This window comes from Parasteatoda tepidariorum, chromosome 8 (assembly GCF_982258835.1).
Source record: "Parasteatoda tepidariorum strain Cologne lab strain chromosome 8, Ptep-v5.0, whole genome shotgun sequence".
NCBI classification, from domain to species: Eukaryota; Metazoa; Arthropoda; class Arachnida; order Araneae; family Theridiidae; genus Parasteatoda; species Parasteatoda tepidariorum.
Genome location: NC_141762.1, coordinates 25,472,115 through 25,499,434, shown reverse-complemented (window position 1 = coordinate 25,499,434; position 27,320 = coordinate 25,472,115). Strand labels below are relative to the sequence as shown.

General features: G+C 30.9%; 1 protein-coding gene across 1 annotated transcript in view; it reads right to left on the bottom strand.

Annotated features, from left to right (window-relative positions):
- Positions 1-27,320, bottom strand: part of LOC107447185 (protein Wnt-7b-like) — a 158,054-nt gene that overhangs the window by 40,925 nt on the left and 89,809 nt on the right. Inside the window, 1 exon segment of the mRNA NM_001323817.1 lies at positions 10,950-11,176. Coding sequence (NP_001310746.1) covers positions 10,950-11,176 — 227 coding nt within the window.

The window sequence follows — 27,320 nt, the reverse complement described above, 5'->3', positions numbered from 1 at the left end:
AATTTATTTGCTTATGCAGGTTTTTCCATTGCGATTCACTTATTTCAATTTTTAATAGACTTAATTATAGCCCAAATTTTAACCTTTTTAAAGAGATATCAGTTTTAGAAATTTTATCTTAAGATTTTATACTATAGCACATTTCTAATAGGTTTAACGAATTACATGTCATTTATTTGAAACTAAATTTATTTTAATGACTTAGTATTTACTAAAAAGATGTACTAATTTTTTTAAAAAAAAGTTGTTATATGGATTTGAATGATTGCTTTGAAGTCTTAGAATTTTGTGCATTTGCAATGTACCTAAGTTAATAGCGAGCGAAGCAAACCATATAAGATTGCGTAGCAATTTTCGGTGGTTGGCGAGCGTTAGCGAGCAGGGGACGCAGCCCACTAGTTGTTTAATATTTTTCCGACTAGTTTATACCATTCTATAAATTACCAAATATAATTATAAAAATACTCTTTTTGTTGAATCTTTCATAAATTTAGATTTCTTTAGTTTTTTAATACTTGAAATTGCCTTCTGTTTTCATGCGAGATTTTCGTATTGACTTTATATTGTGACTCATTATATTTGGAGTGACATACTTCAAATAATTTAAATGAATGAATGTATTTTTTTTTCTTGAAAATGAGTATAATCCGGGTTATTATTCAAAAAATTTCCACCCTTCTACAAAATGCTAATACAAGTGATGGTATTCATTCGCATTAAATTTGTGCTTGTTAATTGTCGGGGTATGATATAGGAGAGATTGTTCTTTGACCCTGTATAATTATTTCCTCCATCAAGTAAATAAATTTTGTATGATGTATATGTAGTTGATACCTGCAACAGTAAGCATTTGGGAGTTTTCCAGGCTTGTGCTGGAGAACTTGTTTTTGAGTTTTTAGATACTGAAGCAGATTTTCAATAAATTTAATTGGAAAATAAAACCCTATAATAATTAAAATTGAAAATAGAAATCAAATTAAGTATCAAAATTTAATTTGCTATTTGTTTTCCAGTTTATAGGAAAATAAATAATTTTTGCCAAATAAAATAAAAAAGTGTATGCGTGTTGTAACTGTGACTGTCAAGGACCATCAGTCTATGTGTTGTACCTTGCGTTCATTCAAGATATGTGTAACGGATCCAGTTAATACAAATATATTTGTATTAACTGGATCTGTGACCGTTTCTCTGTCGGCTATGTCACTCACAAATATAAATTTTTTCTTATGTTTTTTGAGAAGCTATATAGTGAAGCTTTTTTAAAACATTCTAATAAAGTAATCAATGATGTTGTATCATTAACTTATTATAGTAACTTCATTTATTTTAGATTATACAGGCTATATAAAAAATAAGTTTTCGTTGCATGAATATCGAAATTCAATCGACAATTCAAAATGAGAATCATCCAACAAGTAGCTTCCAGTGAGTGATCCATGGTACAACATACCGTGCTCCATGGTATAACACCATATTACACCTTGAGGGAGTAACATCCAATGATTCATAAGGTTCAACAAATGATAGCCCTATGTGCAAGGCCATATTGTACCATGGGACATCGTAAGTCAATGATTCACTTGATAAGTTTTAATTGCATGAATATACAATTCATTTAGCAAAACAAATTTAAAAGACCAGAACTCAACATACAAGTAACATCCAATTATCGATGGTACAGCTTACGGTAACCCAAGCTAAAACATCATGCTGTACTTTGGAAATATTCTTCCAAACTTTAAAATATTTTTTTAAGTGAATCTTTCACAAAGAAATCATATTGATAGGCAAACGTATAATGTATTTCCTATAAAATTTCCAAGTTATTTGATTCATTACTTTCTGCATAAAACAATAAAAAGTTAAAATTGATGCATGATACGACACTCTCTTAATGCATCAACTTCACTATGAAGGTTGAAAAATGACTTGGCTATTTATGTCTACAAGAAATAACTTCGAGTAGGAGAAGAATTCTTGTTGGCAATTTAATAAGACATCAACATGGTTTCGGCAAGATTATCCAGGCGATCAATTAAAGATCCGCAGTAGAATCATTATGGGCAGTTCGAAAACACGATTCACCAATTAGGCCATTGAATAATTCGATAATTACGAAGATACATGAACTTTTGTACGGCCTTCCTTTCCACCTATTTTTAACATTGTCGTTGGTTTCTCAATCAATGCTACAACATTTTCTGTCACTTCCAGTTTCTTTGACTAAGATTGATCCAAGTTCTATAGGTTTTGAAATAGTAGTTACTAAGAACAACGATGCGATTTTATGTTTGCCAATATTGTAATATTGCTATATTAAGTTATTACGCATACTGAAAATTAAAAAAAAAAAAAAAAGAGAGAGAGAAAATCGGAACGAAAACGTTTAGTTTTGCTGATAAGAGTTGATTTTTTTTTTCAAAATTTATTTTCAAAATTTCTTTTTTCAGGCCCTACGTAACACGTTCAGTGCTTACGTATCACGTAAGCACTGAACGCGGAGAGAGTTTTTGTGATATATTTAATTTTGTTGACAAGAGGAAAGGAGGAGTATGAGCGATGCTTACGTATGACATTAAAATCACATTATTTTCAAAACTGTTTTTTGAAATGCATAAAAAATTTAACAAAAAATTTGAAAAAAAAATTATTTTTGGAAAAATTTTAAATTTTGTATAGAACCGAAGTTGGAGGAATTAAAAAGTTGAAAAGAAAATTTCTGATGGGAGTTACAGAGGTTGAGAACTTTTGAAACTGAATATTTAGAAAAAATATGGTCAAAACTAGCAGAATATGGTGAAATTTACCGTCTTTATAGCTTTATGGGAACACTAGAAAGCTTGGTAATTTTTACCGAAGCGCTTTGGAAATGATTTTAGTAAAATTAGCAACAAAATATGGTTTCCAGACATGTGATAAAATTTGGTAAATGTAGTTAACGTTGGTAATTTTGTCACGAGACTGTAGAGCATGGCATAAAAACCATTTATTTGGTTAAATTAACTTTTCAGTTTTGTATTTTGCACTAAATGTGTGATAAAAAGAACTATAATTTTGAAGACTAGAATTACCAACTAGAACTAAAATTGCAAATTTACATTGTTTATTTGAATTTAAGCATAAAATTAGATTACTGCAGTAAACAACGTCAAAGTTACAGAAAAAAAAACAAGGTGGAGTGTTGTGATTCTCTTTTGTTGTGCATTTCAGGAGGTATGTTATTTGCTTATTTTTGCTGACGAGGGGGATGTAGAGTTCAAAATTGCCAAAAACATGCATAAGTAAACTAAAACGGCTCCTTTCAAAAAAAATTTTTTTTGCCTCTCAAAATTTTAAATTTTTTTACGAGTGAAATTTTTATCACACAAATTCAAAAAAATAAAAAAAAGAATTTGTTTTTGGCAGTTAATTCATATTTTTTCAAGTACAGAGAAATTTATGCAGTTTCAAGAAATATGTACAAATTACAAATTGTCTAAGTAAAGTATATCCCAAATGATTATGTAAACAAATGGTCATGTACTTAAATTTTTAATAGTTTCCTCATGACGAGAATTTTTCTTTTTAAAAAATCGCTATTTTTTTTAAAAAAAAAAGAAGTGCAGTAAGCAGAGCGATACAAAAACACAGTAATTTGTAGTTATTCCTGAAAACTATTTTTAACGATAGTTTAGTGAAGAAACATGGCTCTAACGCACTAATTTTTCGATTTTAATGTGAACTAATTTTCGCGGGTCTGTCAATGAATGCAAGGAAAAACATTCTGTCTGCAGCTGAGCGTTAACAGAAATTACATATTTAGAATCACGTGTAACTAATATTTAAACTATCCATTACGAAAAATTGATAAGTAATCACTTGGGTCACACTTTCATATGCGAATATACACACCAGTGAAACATTGATGTTATTTATAAGTAGGGGAACGCTTTCGATGTACTTAATTTCTTAGAGGAAATAGCATTAGACAATTAAAAAATTCCAAGTATTTAATAATTTCGCATTTCCTAAATTAACTACTCGCTGTTGAGAAAGGCAGAAAAAGTTGAAGATCAAATGAATAAATTCGGGAAAAAAATGTTTTGGAATAGCAAACTGGCTCATGTAAACATGAATAAATATTTCTTAATTATTCCCTTACATTTAATGTAACTTAAGTCTCCTTAAAGTTGTGAAGTAGTTACTTCAATTCTACTTGAAATCACTACATTAAAAAAAGTAGTTGCAGCTGTGGTTAACTACATTTGTAACAAAGTAGGTGCAGTTGTTGTAAACTACAAAAATAAAGCAATTTTTCCAACCACTGGCTTGTTGTAAACAGCTTTATAAAAGAGCAAGCTAAAGGCTTATTAAAACAAATTCAAATTAAAAGGAACAAAATAAGCTTCATTGAAATGAGCTTTGTACTAATCCTGCGCAAGAAATGAACACTTGATAGCATTTGATAATAATTGACTCACTAATAAAAACTGGTATTATAATATTTGTTTAGAAAACTATATTTGAGATAAAAACAATAAACATTTTCACTATAAACTTCGGGTAAATTGAGTTGTTTAAGTAATAGGCCTAAAAGTACCTGAGGATGAGGTTGCAAAAGTTTAACAAATATAAGATTAATCTAAGGTGACTAGACGTTCTCGAATTTTAAGAACAGTCCTCGCATTCCTCCCCTCCCCCCAATAGCTGTCCCCCAAAACTTTAAAACTATTTGCGGACAGAAAATGTTCTTAAATCTTAATATATGTTCTCAAACTTCATCGAATTGTCCAAAAACAACTTTTTTGTTTTTTATATGTAGAAAATATCAACAAAAAAGAAGGAAAAGAAAAAAAGAAAATCAGAAATGCTCATGTTTTGTTAAACAAGATAATTTTGTCTTACGGAGAATACCATCGAAAAGCAAAAAACGTATCCCGCTAAAATATGGAAACTCCATACTCGTCTGAAAATAGTTTCAGCTAAAAATAAAGCAATAATCCTGAACTTTTTCATTTTGTATGAGTTAAATTTATGCAGAATGTCATATGAAATATCAAAACTGCTTAGTAATGACTTCTAGCTTGATAAAGATTGCTCTACATCTGATATTAGTTATTAATTTTTTTTTTAAAAAAAAGAAAGCTTTGTTGCACATATAAATTAATATTTTCCTTAAATATACGTGTGTACTCAAATCGTTAAATTTTTTGGGGACGCTCTGTTGTTTTGTCCTCAAATCATTTTTTTGTTGTTGAAATCTAATCATCCAGAAAATACTGGATGTATTTCCAATAAACAAGACGCATTTCAAAACACTTCAAAGAGCTAAATTTTCCAATACAATATTATTTATCATTTTAAAATAATGATTCTTTACTAATGTGAATGCTATCCAAGCTAAATTAAAAATAGTTATTACACTTAAACACAAAGGTAATATACCCTAAGGGAATTATTACAGTTAATGGAGTAAGTAATACGCATCTGTTACTAAAATAAGCCCATAAAATACCAACTGCTGAAAAGCGGCCTGTGCCAAGAAGATACCTTACCTATATATAATTTTGATTTATACAGAGCAATGCGTGTTTGAGTGTTTTATTTTTATTTGGGTCGGTGCTTAGGTCAACACACATTTCAAAATCTTTTATCTCGAGGAATGTACCATTCTGTATGGGGACAAAAGGAGTGCAAAAGGGGAAGTCTCACTTATCATCATTTTAATTTACAACCGAGCAAGGTATGACAGAAAAAAAATTTACGATTTCCAGTTACGTTAGTGAAAAGTAAAAACAAAGAGAAAGGAAAAGCGAAAAAAAAAAATGATAATAGCCTTTAACAGATAAATGGATTCTTTGTCAGATGGAGTTCTCTTTATTAAGCAGATCGGGTATCCGTGCGTTTGTAAAATCGTCTGCGTAATTACCATTAAAATTACGTTAATTCAATAATGATGACAGGGGAAAATAAATATCTCCATAGGCTGAGTCGTAAATTTCGTTGCATTACTTTAAAGACTCCGTCAGTATTTAAATTAGGTTCGATATCAGCGACACTGAAAAAACGACGTTATATTTTTTATCTTCTTGAATTCGTTTAACTGATTGATACTTTCATTGGTTATCTCCTGGTAAAACTGGTTTAAATAATGACAAATTGCTAACCACGATTGAATGAAGATGACAAATTTTATAGTTAGTGAAGTTTCGAATTATAATCGATTCTTAAAGTGAATCATTCTTTTTAAAGTGCCTCCCAAAGTATCTCAAAATTATTTTAGAGCAAAACAACTTATCTTCGTATTCCCCCCCCCCACCTAGCTTCATTGCGGGCTTAATAGGCCATAACTTTGAATAGGTTTCAATGGGCTATAACTTTAGTAGGTCAAAATAGGGCATAACTAACGACTCCACAATTGTGAAGTATATCTCTGTTTGCAATGATAAAGCAAATAACAATATGGAAATGAGAGTTGTAATACGGATTCTAAAACTTAAAAGTATTTAATTCGAATCAATTATCGTCTATGAAACATTGAACTTTATAACGTTGCATGTAGAAGACAAAGTCAAAAGTGAACGTAAAGATAAAACAACTCATAAAAAATTATTTAGTCAGAAAACATTTTGCTAGATAATATTACAAGCACACATGCTTAAAATTTTACTTGTCATTTTGTTTCATAGGTTTAGGGACCTTTATACAGGGGGGGGGGACGTTTGACTTAAAAAAATTCACACTATTGATATCTCTTTAATAATAACTAAATAATAAACCGTAGAACGTTTAATTGCTATTCCATCTTCATTAATTTTAGTAAGGTTCCAAATATTTATAACTCTATTCCAAATAACGTTGCGCAATAACTATAAGAAGCAACTATTAATGGAAAATGATCTCCAACGATTGCAAAGATGCACAATAGAAGTAATTTTGCCAATTTAGTAATTTGTTACATAATCGTAAAACTTTCGCCTTGAAATTAGAAATTTTAGAGCGAAGTTTACCTGGAGCATCATTTTTCGAATTTCGTTAAGAGCTTTGCACTATTTCTAGGTACATAATAGTGCACTAGCATAATTTAAAAAAGAAAAACTAATACTGCTATCGTAGACAAGAAGGCAAGTTTCTACAGTTTTCGCCATTTTGAGTTTTCCTCTTTATAAGGTTCCTTATAATAATAATAATAATATATTATTATTATTATTAATTCTTATAATTCTTATTTTTATTAATAATAATAATATATTATCTATATTATATAAAACGCTAATACGTACGTATGTATGTATCAATAAAACCGATGATATTTTTTTTCTCGCGCTGGCAACAGTTTTCATTTTTAATTGATTGGATTCGGCGCGCAAGAGCACGTAGTGAGCAACCAGATAACAATAACCAGAGTGAGCATTATCAGGTTGTTCAATTCAGATTCATGCACTAAAAACATGACAATATTTAATTTAAACTCAATTAGGAATTAATTAAATAATTGAAGTGAGAATGCTTTAAAAGGCTGCTGTTGAATTGATATTTTTCTACTGGGAGCTACCTTAACGTCTAAAAAACGTTTAAGTGTTTGTATTGAATGCATTGAATTTTTTTATATTTCGCGTTTATTTATGCATTGAATTTTCACGCTTTAAAATGCAGAATATTGGTGAAGCAATATTTGATAATTTATTTTGCTAATATGTTTCTTATTTAGCTAATGTTTTGATTTTTTTCACCATGTACAATCTAAATAGCTAATATACTTTTTTAAAAGCCAATAAGAACATTGGTAGAATTCTTCTACATAAGTACAATACTATGTCTTTGATGATAAAATACTATGTCTTTGATGATAATATATTATGTCCTTGTGCTAGAACATTGTGTTCATTGGCGAGCGAGCGCAGCGAGCCATGGTTCACGGCGTGAACCACATAGGATTGCGTAGCAATTCTCGGGGGATGGCGAGCGTTAGCGAGCAGGAGGCGGAGTCTCCTAGTTATTATTATTATAATATTTATTATTATTATTATTATTATTATGATTATAATTATAAAGGAACTATTACATCAATTAATTATTAGCATAAAAAGAGCATCGAAAATGGTGAAATGTCATGATACTTCCTTCTATTACACTTTTGATATATCTAATTATAGTGAACAACTTTTAACGAAATTTAAAAATTCCTACCATACACTGTAAAAAAAATTCTTTTGTATCTGAAGAAAAAAAAGGTGGCAAAAATTTTACACCAATGTCATCACTACATCAAAACCAAGGATAGTTCATGGTGTAGTGAAACCCCAAGAATGTTCTTTTGCACTACTTGGTGTAAAGTAGCCACCACCATGTTTGTTATTCAGTAACACTAAAATTTAAAATCATACTAAGATATGATGTAGATAAAAATCAGTAAAGTTACTATTACAATATAAAATAAAGCAAGAATCATGAATTTGAGATGCATGCTTACAATATTTCTTAAAATAAAATTAGTTTGTTAATCAAATATACAGACTTCACAGACAGAATATTAATATGAATTCGTACGAAACCGACGTGAATAGAATTGAAGATTATGAAATTATTTTAAGCAGTTGACAGATTTATGTAAATACTATAAGAACATAAATATCTTTATTATACAACTAAAAACATAATTGCATTTTATTGCAGTTTATGTGACTTGTTAGTGAAATCGATCCGACAAGAAGTTTAAAATTAGTTGGCAAATAATCGAAGACAATCAATATTCTTTAATCAATCAGTAAAAAGGCTTGAAACTTACGTTTTTTCTAAATGAGCTGTAGCCAGCTTTCAATTCAGTATAAAACGGAGAATATGCTCAGTACACTTCATGTAAACAAACCACTACCATGACCGTATATTGTCATTACCTTGAAATTGCGCAATTATTCGCCTTTAAGCTTCTAATAATGGTGCAAAGGTATTTGTTATACGTTTAAAATATGCCTTGCCATCCTTTTACACAAATATTTATTAAAATAGTTTAAATATATTATTCGCCAAATTTACGAAGCTCCGAAAAGCACGACCCTCTTCACCAACGTGCTGCAGATTGGTGTGAGCTTTAGGGCGCTTTTTCATTACACGACACGATAACGACAAAACGGATCCGATTGTCGGAGAACGACATAGAGACAAGTAAAATACATGGTCAGCAACGGAGCGCTTTTTCACTCACCGATACGATAACGATTATGTCGTATCCGACAAGGCGATATCGTTTGTCGGAATCAAATGTCGGTTAGGCAAGCAAATTTCTCCTCAAATAGTGGCGATTTTATTAGTTGTTGTGTATCTTTCCTGTTTTATCTCCTCTTTTGATATCATTATTTCCTTCTTTTAATCAATTTTAATATTTTATTAGATCATGTCAAATGTAAAATTCGAAAGTAAAAGTTTTATATAATTTATTCTCATGTCTGGTTATAAATTTTTAATCTCATGAAGTTGCATTTTTTACATTATAATGAGGTTGAAAGACGTAAACAATCATAAAAGTTTCATTGAAAATTTTTATAAATTCATTATATGCTTTAATGAAGGGATGGTATTTTTTATAATAGTAATGGTTTGATAAGAAGGCAAATAAAGACCCTTATGTATTTCAAACAGAACTCGATCTAACTACTGGTTTCTGCTTGATTGAATAATATAAAGTCTGTTCCCTGATTCAACTGAAACATTTTTTTCAAACACGATCGAACGGCTTCATAAGATAAATTTGATAAAACTCATTTAAGAAATCATCTAAAAAGATTATTCTAAATGAAACTAATATTTTAATTCGATTTAAAAAAAAACGTTAATACTTTAAAACATTTAAAGAATTTAAGTAATGTTTAGTGATTACAGACATAATTTTAAGTGTAGATTGGCGGCACTTAAAAACCGCCAAATCTGTAGCTGCGGTGGCGTTAATACGTAAGTACCATTTCGTGCACCCATAAACGTTTCCGCACTGCTAGCTTTTTTCTTCTAAAATAAAGTAAGAAGTTTGAGACGACGATTATCATCCGGCATATTTAATGTTTGCAGAAAAAAATCACAGCAAAACACAAGCAACTGCTCACTTGTTGGGTCTTTGTGCCAACTAAATTAAATGAACGCCAATTTACGATACTACCAATAATTTTATCAAAAAAATAACATATTTTATTTCTTAAACATTTTAGAACGCAACAACATTTATTATATATCTAACTCCGTTGCCAAAACGAATTCAAAACTAAAACTTATAATTTTTCAAAACACGTTCAAATAAATTATTTAAATTTTATGTCTCTACACACTCAAGCTCAAAACATTGAATGAACAAGAATTTCTACTTCTCGGACTAACGATATCGGGCAAGTGAAGAACCAATTGCTTAAACGATCCGGCAACGACATTGTCGTACACACATTTGTCGTCCGATTTTGTCGGTATCGTGTCGTGTAATGAAAAAGCGCCCTTATAAATTACTGTTTTTAAGATTTAACTATACCGTTTGTAGGGTAAAAAAAGCTTGCTTCGGTACTAACTTGATATGAAATTATAATTTTCAGAATTTTTCAACACTGAATTCCGATACGTATTATACCGCAGCTTTTACAGTGCACACAGTAAAAATATTTAGGGAAAAAAAACTAAACTGCTACAAAAGATTTGAGGAAATATTCTAAAGGTTATATCTAAAGGTATCTAATATATCTCAAGGTTTGAGGAAATATTCATAGAAGTTCTAAAAATTATAAAGCGCCATTTCTTCCTATCTAATAAAACAGCCCCCTTTACTTTCTATCATTTTTGAAAAAGTATTATGCTGTCTAATAACACTAGTTAATTAAAAGTTGCTCAAAAATATCAAGAAAACGCTAATTAAAAACTTAACAAAAAATCCAAGGTTACGAGGATTAAAAGTCTCTTAAGTGCAAGGATAGAAATGAAAGGAGGGAAAAGCTTACCAATGACTACAACGTGTCCAAAGACATAGGAACTTCCGATTGCTGTGCAATTCCACCTTCTGTGACGGAACTGTTTTTGACACTCGTTTATACCCATTCGGGCACCGTCTCCCACAGCCACTATCAAATCAGGTCTCTCTTGGCACAATCTTTGCTGGGCCGGTGTCAGACCTGGTATCTTACTACAGATGATGCTTGCAGTAAAAGCAGCCGCCGTTGTCATCACCCTGTAAGAACGCAAGAAAAATTTCTTCAGAAAAGAGCGTACACTGTAAAAAATGGATACTCACGATATTTTCTCCGTTTTTTGACGATCCTGGAATATGCTCCGAGCAAATATTTCGTCACTGTGACGAATAAATATGGTCCCTTCCCCGAGAAAAAGACTATCATTAAAATTTAATAAATCTTATTAATTATTAAATTTTCGTTAAAATTTAATAATTAATAAGAAATATTTAGTCATTCGACTTTTACAATAAATAAAATAAGAAGAAACTCGTGGTTCTAATGTACTCGAGGTCAACTCCTTGACCACCATACAGTCAGATCAACTCGTCACTTTACTTTTGATCTTTTAGTCTTCATTCTAGTTTCGTCAATCTAGTTAACAATCTTCCACAATGCTCTCCGATGTGGTTCCGAGTTGAGGAAATATTTTCGTCATACATTTGAGAGTTTGCGTTATGTCACATGTCACGTGATTTCGCGACAAAATCATTCTCAAAATAAACGAAATACTGGTCACGGATTGCGGAATCGTCAAAAGTGAGAGTTTCATTTCTGAGAGTCTAGACGAACTTTGCGCATTCCAATATTTTTTGACGTAAACACTGAAATACGCATAGTTAGTCCATGTAGCTATTGAATTGTTGTTGTCCAATCACGATATCATGCATTTTTCTCTAAAGATATTGTCATTCACATTGGTTTATAATGCTAAAAAGTTAAAAAAAAAAAAAAGAAAAAAGGAAAGATTAAATACGTTTTAAAATGGTTATCTGAGTATTTTTTTAAAAAAGATGATACACAAGAGCTCGTAATCTTTAGTTTTAAGGATATAAAATATTGGACATGTTACATTACTTTTAAGTAAATCTTTTTCAATATTTTTTTTAAAATTGAAAGCTATTTAAAGATTTTTTAAATGTACGAGAGAACTGTAAAGTATCGTAGAATTTCACTTGATATCTAGTATTTATAAACTTAATAATTTGTACCAATGAAATTTATCCATAAATTCGTGCAATCAAGTTTAAAAAATACAATAATATGGTTCACCTTCGGAACTATATTAAGGTTGCAACAGATTCAACGAAACACTGGTTCAACAATCTTCAAAATTTTCTAATGGTGTAAAGCAAAATTTTTGATCCTTTCTAAAATGGCTGTAGAAATTTTTTTAACATAAACGGTGCTATGGTGCCGCATTCTTTATATCAATTATTAGTGAAGGAGCTAGTCTTTCGCGAACAATAGCAGTGGTGACTCAGGGGATAGACCACTGATCTCCCAACGAGGTGAACCAGGTCCAAATTCCAGCGATGGCTAGTCGATACGAATTCCGCACTCTGCTCGCACAACACCTCCTAGAAGTAGAAAGGCCTCAGCACGGATCAAATTAGTAGTCCGATGTGACGAAGTTAACTGCGCAGTAGACGAAAAATAAGAAAGATGTCATCACGTTAGGGGTACTGAGCTGCGCAGTGGTTGAATATACAAAATATGTCATTACGTTTGGACTACTAAGAGATATTTATGGTAACCCGTGCTGAGGCCTGTTCTTTCTAGGAGGTGTTGGCTCGCACCTACCACAGCGCTGATGTAAAATATAATCAGTGGTAGACGAATCAAGGATTAGAGTCCCCTTGTCATCAGGGTAACGGTGGGAGGTTTTCGTTGTCTTCCTTTAACGCAAATGCTGGTTATTTCCATCCCAAAGTCCTCCACGAAGGCAAATTTCTCCCAATATTTGATCCAGGAGTTCCCTAGCCTTCTGGATAGGGTTCAAAATGACAAGGTTATGGAGTTGAACATTGGTTGTCTTAAACCCAAAATTATGTTGGCTATTCAACGGCGATTATAAAATAGCAAATACGATTGTATTATACGATGCTCAAGTTGTGGTTCTAGAGGAGCGTTTGGAAGTAGTACAGAAAGTATAATGAGGCATTGGAATGAGTTTTTCATCTTATCTCCCGACAAAGTTGGAAATAGCTGCCTACAATGCTAAAATGTCCCAAGCTCATACTTACTGGGGTTTGCTGGATTTAATAGCTTCTTTGGGATTTAATGGTTCTCCATGCTAAATATAGATTGAGAACTTCTACAATATCGCAGTAATCTCTTGAAAATGTAATATACAAGTGATGCTAAATACAGTTAATCTCTATTCTGTTGGGATGCACTACGAAAACGTGTTTTGCTTAATATAATAACGTAAAGTCACTTGGAAGGACCACATATAATAATAAATAAAACGAAGGAAATTATTTTAGCTTTATTAATTGAAAAGCTTTGTGAAAAAAACCAGGTAAGTGGTACTTTCAGGGAGGCTTTAATCAGGGTAAGAAAAAAAAAGTAGTCTTTGAACTATTTTATTACAAATTAATTAGAAGGCGGGACTTATAATTCTTTGTCTTATTTTGTTTACCACTGCCCAATTTGAAAAAAGAAATGCAAGCATATTAAAAACTAATGTGGATTAGTTAAGATTAAAGTGAAAGCGAAAACAAGTTTGTGGCATTAAACCTACCCATACTAATTCAACCTCTGAAGCTTATTTTCTTTGACTCATTACTTCTTCTAAAAATATCATTTATCTGGTTTTTCCACCATTCCGCTCTTCAGTTGTGGCCATAATTGAGTTTTCAGTTTTGTGCATAACTTCGTAGTGTTTTCCGTGCAGGGTCAATTGATTTTTTCTTTTTTTTTACTTATCTCATAAGAAGAACGAGCGTGAAATAAAATTTTAATAATTATGACATAGATTTATGACATTAATATCTTTTTTATTCCAGTAATAATCTCTAACAGTAGAGTAACATTTAGAAGAGACAAAGTTGGGTTAAAAAAAGTAAACTAGTCTCGCTGGAGGCACTCAATCTCGATGGCATTCAGAATACTAGTTTTATTTTAAGTGTAGCCATTTTGCTCATAGATAAGATTTATAGCCGAAATCAGCATAATATTTCCTCTCTATACTTTTACTTGTGCTGTCTTTCCTACAATTTGCTACATTTGCTTATCTGGAGATGTAAGAAATACAAAACTGATAATATGCTGTCGAGACGAATAGGATAATTGAGTTGAAGTGGCTCTTCTAAGATTTTCTGTGTCCTCATTATTCTAGCTACACCATTCTGTGATGTCATAAATAGTCTAACAATCTGCAAATTAAGTTTTGCTGTATTTTATTGAACACTGTTTCATGAACTGTGGATCCATTATATAGTTTTAGGCTGAGAACTTTACACGGCATAATCATATAAGTCGAAATAAAATATTGATATTATAATGAGGGTAATTATTTGCATTATTTTGTGAATCATATTCACGTTATATCGTTTGAAATTTTAGAACAGAATGAACAGTAAAATCAACTTTGCTTCCACTTGAATAAAAATACGTTTATATTTAACATATTTGTAACAACTGTGCACTAGAAAACCATAAAATGGTTTAAAGTTGGTATCTAAAAATATTTTTTTACAGTTTGAGCAACAAATTTTTTTTTTAAGTGAATCTTTTAAAGAGAATTTAATTTATACACTTTTTATAACCGTCGTTGAATAGCAGACGCAATTTTGAGTTTATGTCTTCCAATGATCCACTCCGTAACCTTGTAATTTTGAACACAATTCAGAAGACAAGGGAACTCTTGGATCAAATAATGGGAGAAATTTGTCTTCGTGGAAGACTTTTTGATGGAACTAACCCACATTTGCGTTACATGGAGAGGAAGACTACGAAATCCACCCACGGTTAGCCTGATGGCAAGGGCACTGTAACCGATGCTCCGTCTACTACTGAGGATATTTTACTTCAGCCTGATGTGGAATACGTGCTATTGTTAGAACTCGAACCCGAGGCACCTCATTTGTTCGTGAGACCTCTATCCCCTGAGCACCACTGCTACAATCTTTACACTTTGTAAAAATTAATACCAATGAAGGTATACTTGATAATATAAAACTTGATTTGCTTCAAAAAATGTGACATGGTAATAAAAGCATATTTTGGACAATCAAAAATATGCAAAGCATATATCTATTTTTAAACGCTCAAAACATGTCTACTTTTTTTGCCATCTTCATATGTTTTTAAAGCAAATGAAGTTTTACTTTATCAAGTATATCTTTCGATCTCAATTTCTTGGGGTTATTCATACAATGAAAGGCAGATTTTATGTATCATTAACTCAATAGAAATAACGCAAGCGTTCGTATAGTTAACTAAAATTATAGTTCTGAATACTAATTGGTACTTAATACGTAAAAATCTGATCATTAGAACCAGTTATTTGAGTAGTATTTTTTTGTTTTGTTATATATACATGTTGATAAAACCGAACCCTTACAGACTTTTTATTTTATTATATTTATTTAAAATTCAAATCTAGTTTTTGACAGAAATGTACAAAACTAGAAAAATTAAATTATTCGGCCCTTTAATTTCAATTCGAACCAGGAAGTTTTAAAAATATTGAACTCACTTAAAAAAAAGAAATAAGAGAAAATTTTCAAGAAAAAAAAAGACTATTTTTGCATTTGTAATTTAATGTTTTGTGGATTGAATAGGCAGTGTTTCAAGACAGATGTTCCTCGTATTATATGTTTTCTATTTCGCATTCACTTTTTTAATGATTACTTACAAGAATTAAATGGAATATTCTAAACTTAAAAACACCACTTATCTTCAAGATGTCTAAATCTATATTTTACACTAGTAGGCAAGATGTGTTAGCTATCTTGCATTTTAATTTTTCTCTACGTTTTACATTTGTGTGTTATTTTAATGCACTGTAATAATATTCAGCTAAAAACTGGTATTAGACCTCACCGCAAAAGAAAATTCACCATAATCATGTCGAACGAAAAATTGGTAGTTTTCTCAGCTTAAAATAAAATAATATGAATTAAATAAAAAAAAAAATATATGATTTATTTAAAATAAGATTATTACTCTTTTCTTTAAATTATTACGGAAAAATACCAGGAAATCATTTCACACCTTTTCCGACAATTCTGTCTAAAAAATATAGATATTACTGTTTCATTTTGTGGTTTGTAAAAAAGTTTTATAGCTTAATTGCGAAAAACTTTCCATTGATTCTCACTTTCTTTTGGGTTAAGCTGTTATTATCAGCTTTTGATATAATATATGATAAATCTGAATCTTTTGTCTTTAATTTACTGATCTGAATTAAGATTTTACTGATCTGAATTAGATTAAAAATCTGATTTAAGATTTTTATAATATAAAAAACTTCCACTTTCTCTCCATTTAAGCAGGTATTTATCATCTTTTCCGAATTCAATGTAGTTCAGCCAACGTTTTTTTGTCTAATCCCCGATTTTAAGACACGTTTTATATCTCAAAATTGTCTAAGGTATATATATGGTAATTTGTATCAGTTTGAATTCTATTGCAATTTTTACCTTTTCCGGAATAAGTTATTTAGGCAAAATTCAATAACAATTCCACCCCTTGAACATGCTATGCATTGGTTGATTTGCTGTTCAAATCTAGAAAAGGGTAATCAACGAAGGCGATATCGTTCAATAGAATTAGAGCATTAATGAGACATAGAAGTATAAAATATCTGGACATTAATATTTTATGTTTGATCCTCTTCACATTAATCATATTCTTATAAGTGAATTACATATATGATAATTTGTATTAGTTTGAATCCTATTGCAATTTTTACCTTATCCGGATTAAGTCATTTAGACAAAATTCAATAACAATTCCACCCCATTAACATACTATGCATTGGTTGATTTACTGTTCAAATCTAGGAAAGGGTAATCAACGAAGGCGATATCGTTCAATAGAATTAGAGCATTAATGAGACATAGAAGTATAAAATATCTGGACATTAATATTTTATGTTTGATCCTCTTCGCATTAATCATATTCTTATAAGTGAATTACATATATGATAATTTGCATCAGTTTCATTTCAACTCACAATTTTCACCTTATCCGGAATAAGTTATTTAGACAAAATTCAATAACAATTCCACTCCATGAACATACTATGCATTGGTTGATTTACTGTTCAAAACTAGGAAAGGATAATCAACGATAGCATTCAATAGATTTGGAACATTAATGGGACATAGAAGTATAAAATATCTAGGCATTAATATTTTATGTTTGATCTTCTTTGCATTAATCATATTCATATAAGTGAATTACATATATGGTAATTTGCATCAGTTTCAATTCTACTCGCAATTTTCACCTTATCCGGTAAAGATGGAGAAGGTAATTTAGACAATATTCAATGACAATTTCTCCCTAAGCATATGCACAGATTGTAAATGGACTCAGTACCCCGAACCTTGGAAAGGAAAGTCACCGAATTCGATATCATTTAATAGAATTGGAGCAGATGAATGGAATCCGCGATAGGTCAGGAGCGTGAGGTCACGCGTGCCCTTAGGAAGATTTAGAAAGAAAAGAGAAACGAAGAAAGAAAACAATCGGTTCTTGTGTGAAAAAAAAAATTAGATTTGATCACCCTGCGGCTAATTAAGCAAAAGCAAAAAGGATTATCCAAAAAGGGTTGTTGAAGATCTCGAATGATTTTTTTTCTACCTTCGTCTGGGGAGGGAATATCTCTTTTGAATGTTCGATTAGATGTCTTTTTTTTTGTTGGTTTTATAGTTATTAGGTAGTAATAAATGCCTTACGAGGAATGATGAAATGTGTGTGATTCATTTTTACCCATTTGAAAAATATGCGTTGAGCTTCCGAACTTAAGGGAGGTAAATGTTCTTCTATTGTGAGGTAAAGTGGCGGTAATAATTGCTTCGCGTGAATGGCGGTTATTCGCAAATTCGCTATTTGAAGAATAATTGCCGAAGAGCCTTGGCTGATTATGAGACTGTAATTAAAGTAATATTTTGCAGTTTCGGCCTAATACGAAAATGAATTTTCATGTTTTGGTTTTATGATTTTTTTTAAATGAAATGAAAATTATTAAAGGAAATATATTTTTAATCTGACTCAACGGTTGTTTAGTGTTGATTTTGAACTGCTCGACACGTTTTGCGACGTTACTGTCATTAAAACAACAATTCACGGTTTCTCTCCGATACAAAAAAGGCTTCTGATTTTCAGTTTTTACATATTTTTAAATAAATTATTTAAAAAAAAAGATGTTTTAAAATAATTTCCCAGTATTAAATTCTAGCAATGTTACACGTTTTGCGACGTGAGTGTAATTAAAAATATTTTACAGTTTATCTCTGATACGAAAAGCGACTCAGTGTTTAAGTTTTTAAATATCTTTTAAATCAAACTGAAACTATTTTAGGAAATGTGTTTAAATTGGTCCCATAATTTAGTGTTTAAGCCAAACTGCTTAATACGGTTAGCGACGTGACATAATTAAAAAATATATTTTCACCATGATGCAAAACAGATGATGAAATGACGAAAATGAAATGACTTCGTATTTCGATACATACATGTTTTTTGATTACCTTAAATTATTAAATGAATTACATTCCTCATTACAGTTTTTTTAGAGTTGAACTGATTGCAGGATATGTGATATCAGTAATTGAAGTTATATTTTACAGTTTCCCTCTAACAGGAAAATAAGATTCCGTGTTTTACTTATTATGTATTTTTGCAATTACATGGAAATCATTAAATTAAGTATGTTTTAAAATTGAGTCTACAGTTGAATGGTGTTGAATTCCAAATGTACGAAATAGTTTGCGACGTAAGTAATGAGAGTCATGATTTTAATAGCTTCCTCATGATTTTGATATTGTTTGTAAGGAATTCACAAAATAAAATAAGCATTTCTTTTCTTTTTTAATGATTTAAATTTTTTTTTCGGGAGAAGTAAGAATATTGTCGCTAGGCAATTTTTTTTAAAAATAGTTTTTGAATTTAGTTTACAAGCTTAGCTTCTACAAAAATAGTCCCCCGTGTATCGACTTTTATTAAGATTTTAAATTGTAAGGTGGAAATTGATCAGGAATTGTGAACTATGAACATGAGAATAATATCTTAGCAAAATAATTATACCGTTCTTTATTTTCTTAAATATTTATAAAAAAACTAAATTACTCATCATTTGATCAAGTTTACGATAACAAAGAGACAGTAATTGCTAATTTCCATTTAATCATGCTTAATTTCTTTCCCCAAACAGTTTTACCGCAATTTGATGGTACACGATATTTGGAATAATATTGATTGAAAAATTGCTCTTGTAGGGGTTAATGGACAAATTGTATCCAGAAAAGCATCATTAATACATATTTACTTTTTGGTTATAATTAGGGGTATTTCTCTGGAACAAAGTAAATGGAATTCAGGTAGCCAACCTCGCCAAACACGCGCTGCATGGAAACATCAGCATCATATATTTTTCCTAAGTGACTGAAGCGAATTTTTTCAGCACAAAGTAATCATCGAAAGATTCATGATTGCAGGTTTTAATGTCATAAATTTTCCATCGTGGTGAATCCCTATTCAATGAAACCTATACAAGATCAACCGCAAGTTCATCATTTTTACATGAACTGGAAAAAGGATGGATAATAACATACACAAGCTTTCACTGCTGTCAATCGGTACAATTTATGGAGGATACCAGACTCCTTTTTCCAGCATTTGGCATAAACCTTCTCTCTTTTTCTCGCTTTCAAATTCTGCGCCAGAGGGAAATTAGATATTCGTACGTGGTGCGATTATTAAATGTCGCCGAGTTTTGATTTCTTGGCCGTGAAAAATCTGTACCTGAAAGTCGAATAATGAAAGATGAAGAAGTTGAAAAGCTGAGGCATCAAGACTGACCTTTAGTGTTCGAGAATGAATTTCAAAAGATAAGTGGAATTTTGTAGTTTGCAGAAGTCATAAATAAAAAAGTTCACTGATCTTTAAGAAAAATTATTTATTTTTCCAGTGCTAGAATTATTCTAGCGTTAGAATTACCAAACTAATTTTTCCTTTTTTTACGTCCCATTCTTGTACAATCTGTTTCTAAAGAAAAAAAGTTTTCGTCAAGGAAAAAAAAAAATCAGTTTTAATGTCTTAAACTTGAGCTAAAGCTATAATTTAAAATTATAAATACCATCTTACCGTGAAAAATTATTTGAGATATAGCAAGTAACGTAAATCTTTAAAAAGCTATTAAACTCCTTTTCTAAAAAAAATCACCACTTTGGTGAGAATTTTTAAGAAATCCTAAATGAAAAACCATCAACTCGAAAAGAAGCGGAGTGATTAAGCCTAACCATGTGATTTGAATCATATTTAATTGGATACTTGTAAGAGACGTGACGCAAGTGTATCGAACCTGGCTGGCTTCTTAATCGACAAATACCATGATTTATCTACAATGACGTCACTTGCAGGTATCCAATTAAATTTTCTGTATAAGGCGCAATAACAGACTTAATGATTAACAAAGAAATAAACAGAAAATATAAAGCATCTACCTTAAACACTGAACATTTGCAAATAAAATAGGGGAATATCATCGGTGATAGGCTGATCTTGGGTCGGAATTCCCTTGACATCGTGTCAATCCCGAAAGGTTTCGTGGTTTTCTTCTCTATGTAGCACAAATTCAGGTTAGCTCGATCAAAAAGTCCTCAACCAAGGCTAGTTTGTCCGAGAATTTAAATTAAATGTTCCTTTTTTTTGTGGATTGGGTTCAAAATTTCAAAGCTTCGGAGTAGAGCAGTGATGGTCGTAAACCTAAAATGGGTTGGTAGTTCGGTTATAATAATGAAAAAACATTGCAGTAACAGTATGAGATGTTGTAGCAGTGCTACGTTTCCTACTTCGTAGCAATGTTACGAGATTGGCCCATGTTGCTCCCAGGAATATAACACTAGCTGTTATATTCTGAAGTTCAATCGCTCCTATAAATTGTTATGGTGATAATGAATTTAACCGAGTGAACGATGGATTCTACAGAAGGAACTGGGTGGAGTTGGTTAACTGAATTAAGTGGTGTAACAACTGTTAAACAGTGCATGGAACTTGGTAAAAAGATGGTTAAAACTCATACTTAAATTATATTATCCAAAAATTATCAATATGAAGCTTTTCAAAGACGCGAGAATCACAATTTTCAAAATTGTGGATCCGAAATGACAGTATTTAAGTTTCAAAAGTTATATAATTAATCGTAGTTATTACAACGACAAAGTTATATTTTATTGTTATTCTGTACATTTAATGTTGATATGTAACTATGTAACTATCATACGTAGATACCAACAAAACTAACAAACAAAAGAATAACGTAAAGAAGAAAAAGAAAAGAAAATATCAAAAAAGTGAAAAAAAGAAGAAATAAAAAAGGCAAATAAACAAAGTTATAAATTGTAACATCTGTATTCTAATATACTAGTTTCAAAGAAAATTTATTTTTTAAATAAATTATCTGTTTTATTGGAATGTTTTATATGATTATCACATTCTGTGTAAAAAAAGGAAATGTGTAAAAAAAATTATATATTAATTTATATAATTTTAATTATTTAAATATCGTTAACAACTAGGAGATATTTTACTATGGATTCGAGAACTTATGGCACTTTTTATAACTATCACCCTATTAAGAAACAAACGGATCACAGCTGAGTAATAATTGCTTGAACAGGTATTCAATGTTGTATAATTTAAAATCATTTTTTGGACCGATTTTCTTGATAATATCTTATGTTTTTGTGACATGCTTCAAGATCTTTTTCAGACCAATCGTAATTTCAGAGTTTTTAGTCACATCAGATCCCCGGATTAACAACTTGTAACAATTATAGAAGGCATAAAATACTATGGATATAGTTTAACATACAGTTTAGAAACATGGTTACTTCGCATCTCATACTTTACATCTCAAACTCTTTCACAAACTTTCTTTTTGAAAATTACTCAAGGATTAAGTAAATATATTATGATTAAAAATGTACAAGAGAGCACAAATAATATATGCAATTGATTATTACCACTAACGCTAATCATCTAGTCTCTTTATTTCGAATCCCAGCGATTGGTGGTCATTCGAATTCCGCACCCGGTTCGCACCAACCACAGGGCTGATGTGAAATATCTTCAGTGGTAGAAGAATCATAGGTTAAAATCCCCTTGCCACCAGGTTAATCACGGGAGATTTTCGTTATTTTCGTCTTCATGTAACGCCAATTCGAGTTAGTTCCATCAAAAAGTCCGGCGAAATCTCTCTTAATACTTGATCCAGAAGTTCCCTTGTCTTCTGGATTGGATTAAAAATTACAAGACTATGGAGTTGAACATTAGTAAGTGTAAACCCAAAATTGAGCCAGCTGTTCAACGACGGTTATAAAGTAAAATATTAGCTTGAGAGCCAATTGTGGGTTCAGGGGATAGAGCGCTTGCCTCCTTATGTGGTGAACCGGGTTCGAACCTCAACGATGGCTGGTCGATATGAATTCCGCACTCAAATCGCATCGTCCGCTGTGCTGACGTTAAATATCCTCAGTGGTAGACAGATCGTGAGTTAACGACCCCTTGTCATCAGGAGTTACAATGCAATGCAGGAGTTAAAAACAAAATGCCATGCAGGAGGATCCCTTGCAATGCAGGGTTAAAAGCATAAAAATGTTGCCAAACATTTAAAAGAACATTGTCTGTTATTGCTGAGTTTCTTCAAAAGGCATTTTGAAGTTATATCCATTTTTCATCTTTTATGCATCTTCATGCATTCCCATTTCTCATCATTTAGTTTAGAATCATCTTATTTTAACAAGTTGCTGTAACAAAGGGATGCGCCAACTATTTTGGGGTGCGGGCCATGAAAACTAGGAAGTATTACGTTGAGGACCAGCAATAACATAAGTCGGCACTCGTAAAAGTTCAGGGTGTATTTAGATTCTAGCTTAAAAATACTAATATATATTATACATGCATAACTAAATTTTTCAAATAATAAAGATGATATCAAACAAATATATTTAATCTAAATTACTCTAAACATAGTTAAAAGATTAAAAAGTAAACAAATTACTATGACAAAAAAAAAAGAAAGAAAGGAAACTTAAAAAGTTTTATTTACATCAAAAGTTAACATCTACTATTATTTAGTTAGAAAACCAAATTTGTTACAGTTCCTGATATAGTATCAGATTAACGGGATTGGAATCTTAAAATTATATGCTTTATTATTTACTTTTCGAATAAGGCGTCTCCCCATTTATTTGTAAAATTTCGTAAGAAATTAATTTCTACTGAGAGATTTCATTTTATTTTATTTTATAATTTTATAACCGTCGTTGAACAGCCGACCCAATTTTATGGGTTTACGACTACTAATGTTCAACTCCGTAGCCTTGTAATTTTGAACCCAATCCAGAAGACAAGGGAACTTCTGGATCGAGTCGTATTGGGAGAAATTTGCCTTCGTGGAGAACTTTTTGAGGGAGCTAACCAGCATTTGCGTTACAAGGAAAGGTATACCACGAGAACCAAGGTTAGCCAGGCGGCAAGGGGACTCTAACCCATGATCAGTCTACCACCGAAGATATTTCACGTCAGCACTGTGGTCGGTGCAAGCCGGATGCGAAAATCGTATCGACTGGGATTCGAACCTGGTTCGCCTCATTGGAAGGCGAACGCTCTATTCCCTGAGCCATCGCGGCTCCTACTGAGTGATTGCCATGAACAGAACTTGCAAAATGAAATCGTTACAATCTGATACTCTGAAAAGGACCGAAATAAATCAGTAATATAATGTACAAAGCACAAACACCTAATGATTTTTCTATGACTTTCCCCCCCATATTTTTAGTGGTATTTTAGACAGTCCAGCTAAGTTGAAAGGTTTCACGGGCCATAGGTTGTGTATCTATGTAGTAAAAAACTTGACGAAGTAGGTGGCCGGAACTTGGCATAGTAGGTGGCAAAAAGTGACAATAACAAAATTTGGTAGGGGTTCTTGAAAAAAAGGAGTACGCTTTGTATAGTAACATGTTCAAGCATTAAAAATATTCAATCTAGATTCACTCTTATTTGTGGTCTTAAAATGTTTAAAGTAACTTTTTTTTAAAAATTTTGGGGAAAAAAAATAGCAGGCGACCAAAAGGTTTCTATGAAATGTGTATATTATCGATATCTTTCTTATATACATAAACGATCATAAGTCAAAATCTTCAGTGTTTCATGAATGGGGATCGATAGTTGTAAAAGTTGGTGAGGCGGGGTCTTGATCATACAGAATCGTTTGTAAATGACAGTATGATGAATAGGTAAATGAGAATGCAAAAGTACGTCAGATACTAATGATAGCAAACAAAGAAAATAAAAAAAAAAATATCAGACAGAAGTGATGCATCATTTACATAATTGCCTTCTCAGGGAATTGCTCTCCTGAACTTGACGTAGTAGGTGGCAAAAAGTGACATTAACAAACTTTGCTAGGGGTTCTTAAAAAAAAAAGGAGTTATTACCCGCGACTTAGATTCTTTGTTTAGTCACGTACAAAGAAAGTCGTTATTCAAAGTTTCTTCAAATGAATTCCGAAAAGCATTTCGAGGTGGATAATTTGATTTAAATAGTTCTATAGAATGTACATTTGAAAGTTTTTACAAAATGTATGAATAATGTATGCAGTAATTGCTGGTTAACAATCTTTGACTATTAAATAAACAGCTTATTTTGCTTTTATATTACTGTTCAGAGAAATTTCATATGTTATTTTAAAGCTATTAACCTGTCATTTATTAATATCTTAATGGTTTTCAGAACTGTCAGCGTTTAATGCTTTAAATATTTTTTATAACTACCCTAGAATCATATTTATGCGCATTTTATTTTAATAGTAGGAAATTTATGCCTCTAAATTGTTATAGTTGAACCGGAAGGAATTTCTATTTTCACTAATTTTATGTTAATTTAAAAATTATCTAGTTTTACAAAACTTTTTTTTTTGTGCTTAGCTTTGCGTTTACTTGATTTTTCATGATTACGTTTAAAAAAAGTTATGACCAGATTATTGAGTAAATATAATGGATACAGTCGTATCATCTATCTGATCTATCGTTGGTTGCGATGTTGAAGTTTGGAGAGAGCGGAACCAGCTCAGGCGCTGTCCACGTTGTCTGACTGAGGTCAAACGACGTGATTAGCTGTAACATTCAGTCTTTCATTCATTTATTCATTCACACAGCTCCTTCTTTTTATTTCAGTTTCATTTTTATTATTCATTCCTATTTTCGCATTTGCATTCTTTCCATCATTCCACTGATCTTATCTTTATTTATTTTATTTTTTGAGCATATAAAAATGTACATTGATACCAAACATATAAAAATTTCGATTTATGACATTTTCCAGAAATATACGGTTCTCTTAAAGTCACGAAATTATACGGTTGTCAAGAAAATATACCGTTGGCAAGAAAATATACGGCATAAAAAATATACGGTTGTTATAATGTAAACATTATTTCAAAAATTTCGATTTATAACATTTTCCAGAAATATACGGTTCTCTTAAAGTCACGAAATTATACGGTTGTCAAGAAAATATACCGTTGGCAAGAAAATATACGACATAAAAAATATACGGTTGTTATAATGTAAACATTATTTCAAAAATTTCGATTTATTACATTTTCCAGGAAATATAGGTTGTCTTAAAGTCACGAAATTATACGGTTGTCAAGAAAATATACCATTGTCAAGAAAATATACGGCATAAAAAATATACGTTTGTTATAATGTGAGCATTATTTCAAAAAAAAAAAAATTATAACAAATTTAAAATCCAATAAGTTTTCTTATGCAAAATATGCATTTAATATTTCAGCAGTGATAATAGCTGTTTAAATTTAATATGCTCTCTTAAAATTAGTCAAAAATTTTTAACATTTAAAAGAGTTTAAAAAAGAACAAACAAGCAATTTCGTTTATTTTCCAGCATATTTTATTTCAGCCCAAATCATGTTCAGTGTCGTAATTTAGAAAAAAAAAACTTTTTTTTTTTTAGTTTTGAAGAAATATTAACAGGAAAAAAATATATAATTACTGTATTATAGAAATACAAGGTGTGTGTAAATTGGGATGACAGTATGAAATGTAGCAAATTTTAAAGGATCATTAATCTCCTAAAGAAAATTCATTAAGCATTTTAAACTGTCACTATGATATAGCGAAGAGTATGAAGGGTGGGGCAAATGTTTGTTTTGAAACAGGCAATTTTTAAGAACTCAATTCAAAACCAGTTTTTATTTTTTCAATATCATGATCTCATTTCTAAATTTTAGAATTGGGTGGTTACCTATACTAAATCTTTAAACGTTTTGCCATCGATATGTAATAACTATTTTTTAATCTACACTATATCGTATTACCTCCAGCGCCGATTGTGTTTCCAAATAAAGAGCAAGGTGAAAAATGAGTTTCCCAATGCGATTGATATCACTGACTTCAAGATTTATTAATCGATTTATTTGTTCATAACTCTGCACTATTTGTTCTTATTCATACTTTTAGTGTCCTGCTTATGGTTTGAAATATGTTATTACGTGAAAATAGTTCGATAATTACATTGCGCTGTTTCTAAGAATTTTTTTTGTGTACACTTTGTTTTCTTGCAAGGAAGGTAATTAACTTTACATATCGAGTGTATCACGAACCCAGTTGTAGACACAGCCTAGCCTCATAGAAAGTAAACAGCTTCCATGGAGCTGTAGTAGTTGATAAATGGTCAGTTAGTAAACAGCCCCATGAAAAAACTCTTTAATTTCATGAGCAGAGCGAACACTAAATAATTTATATTTAAATATTGCGCTTGGTACTTTCGTAAATTTCAAAAGGCTGAATGTCTAATGCTACGATATAAAATTGAAGAACTTCTATAGCAAAGGAAAACATTTAAAATTTATGAGTTAAATTTTATTAGATTGGAATTAAATTAAGAAAAAACAAAAATTCTGTAAAAATTAAAAACAAAACAGTTACAATAAAATCAATTGAAATTAATAGCTGAAACTAATGAAATGAAGTGTTGAAGCTCAAGAAATTATATTTTTAAATTAATGAAATTTATTGTTTATAAAAATAAATTTGATTCATGTTACTTTTTTTCCAGATAGCTAAAAACTAATAAAATTGTGACTTGAACTATTTT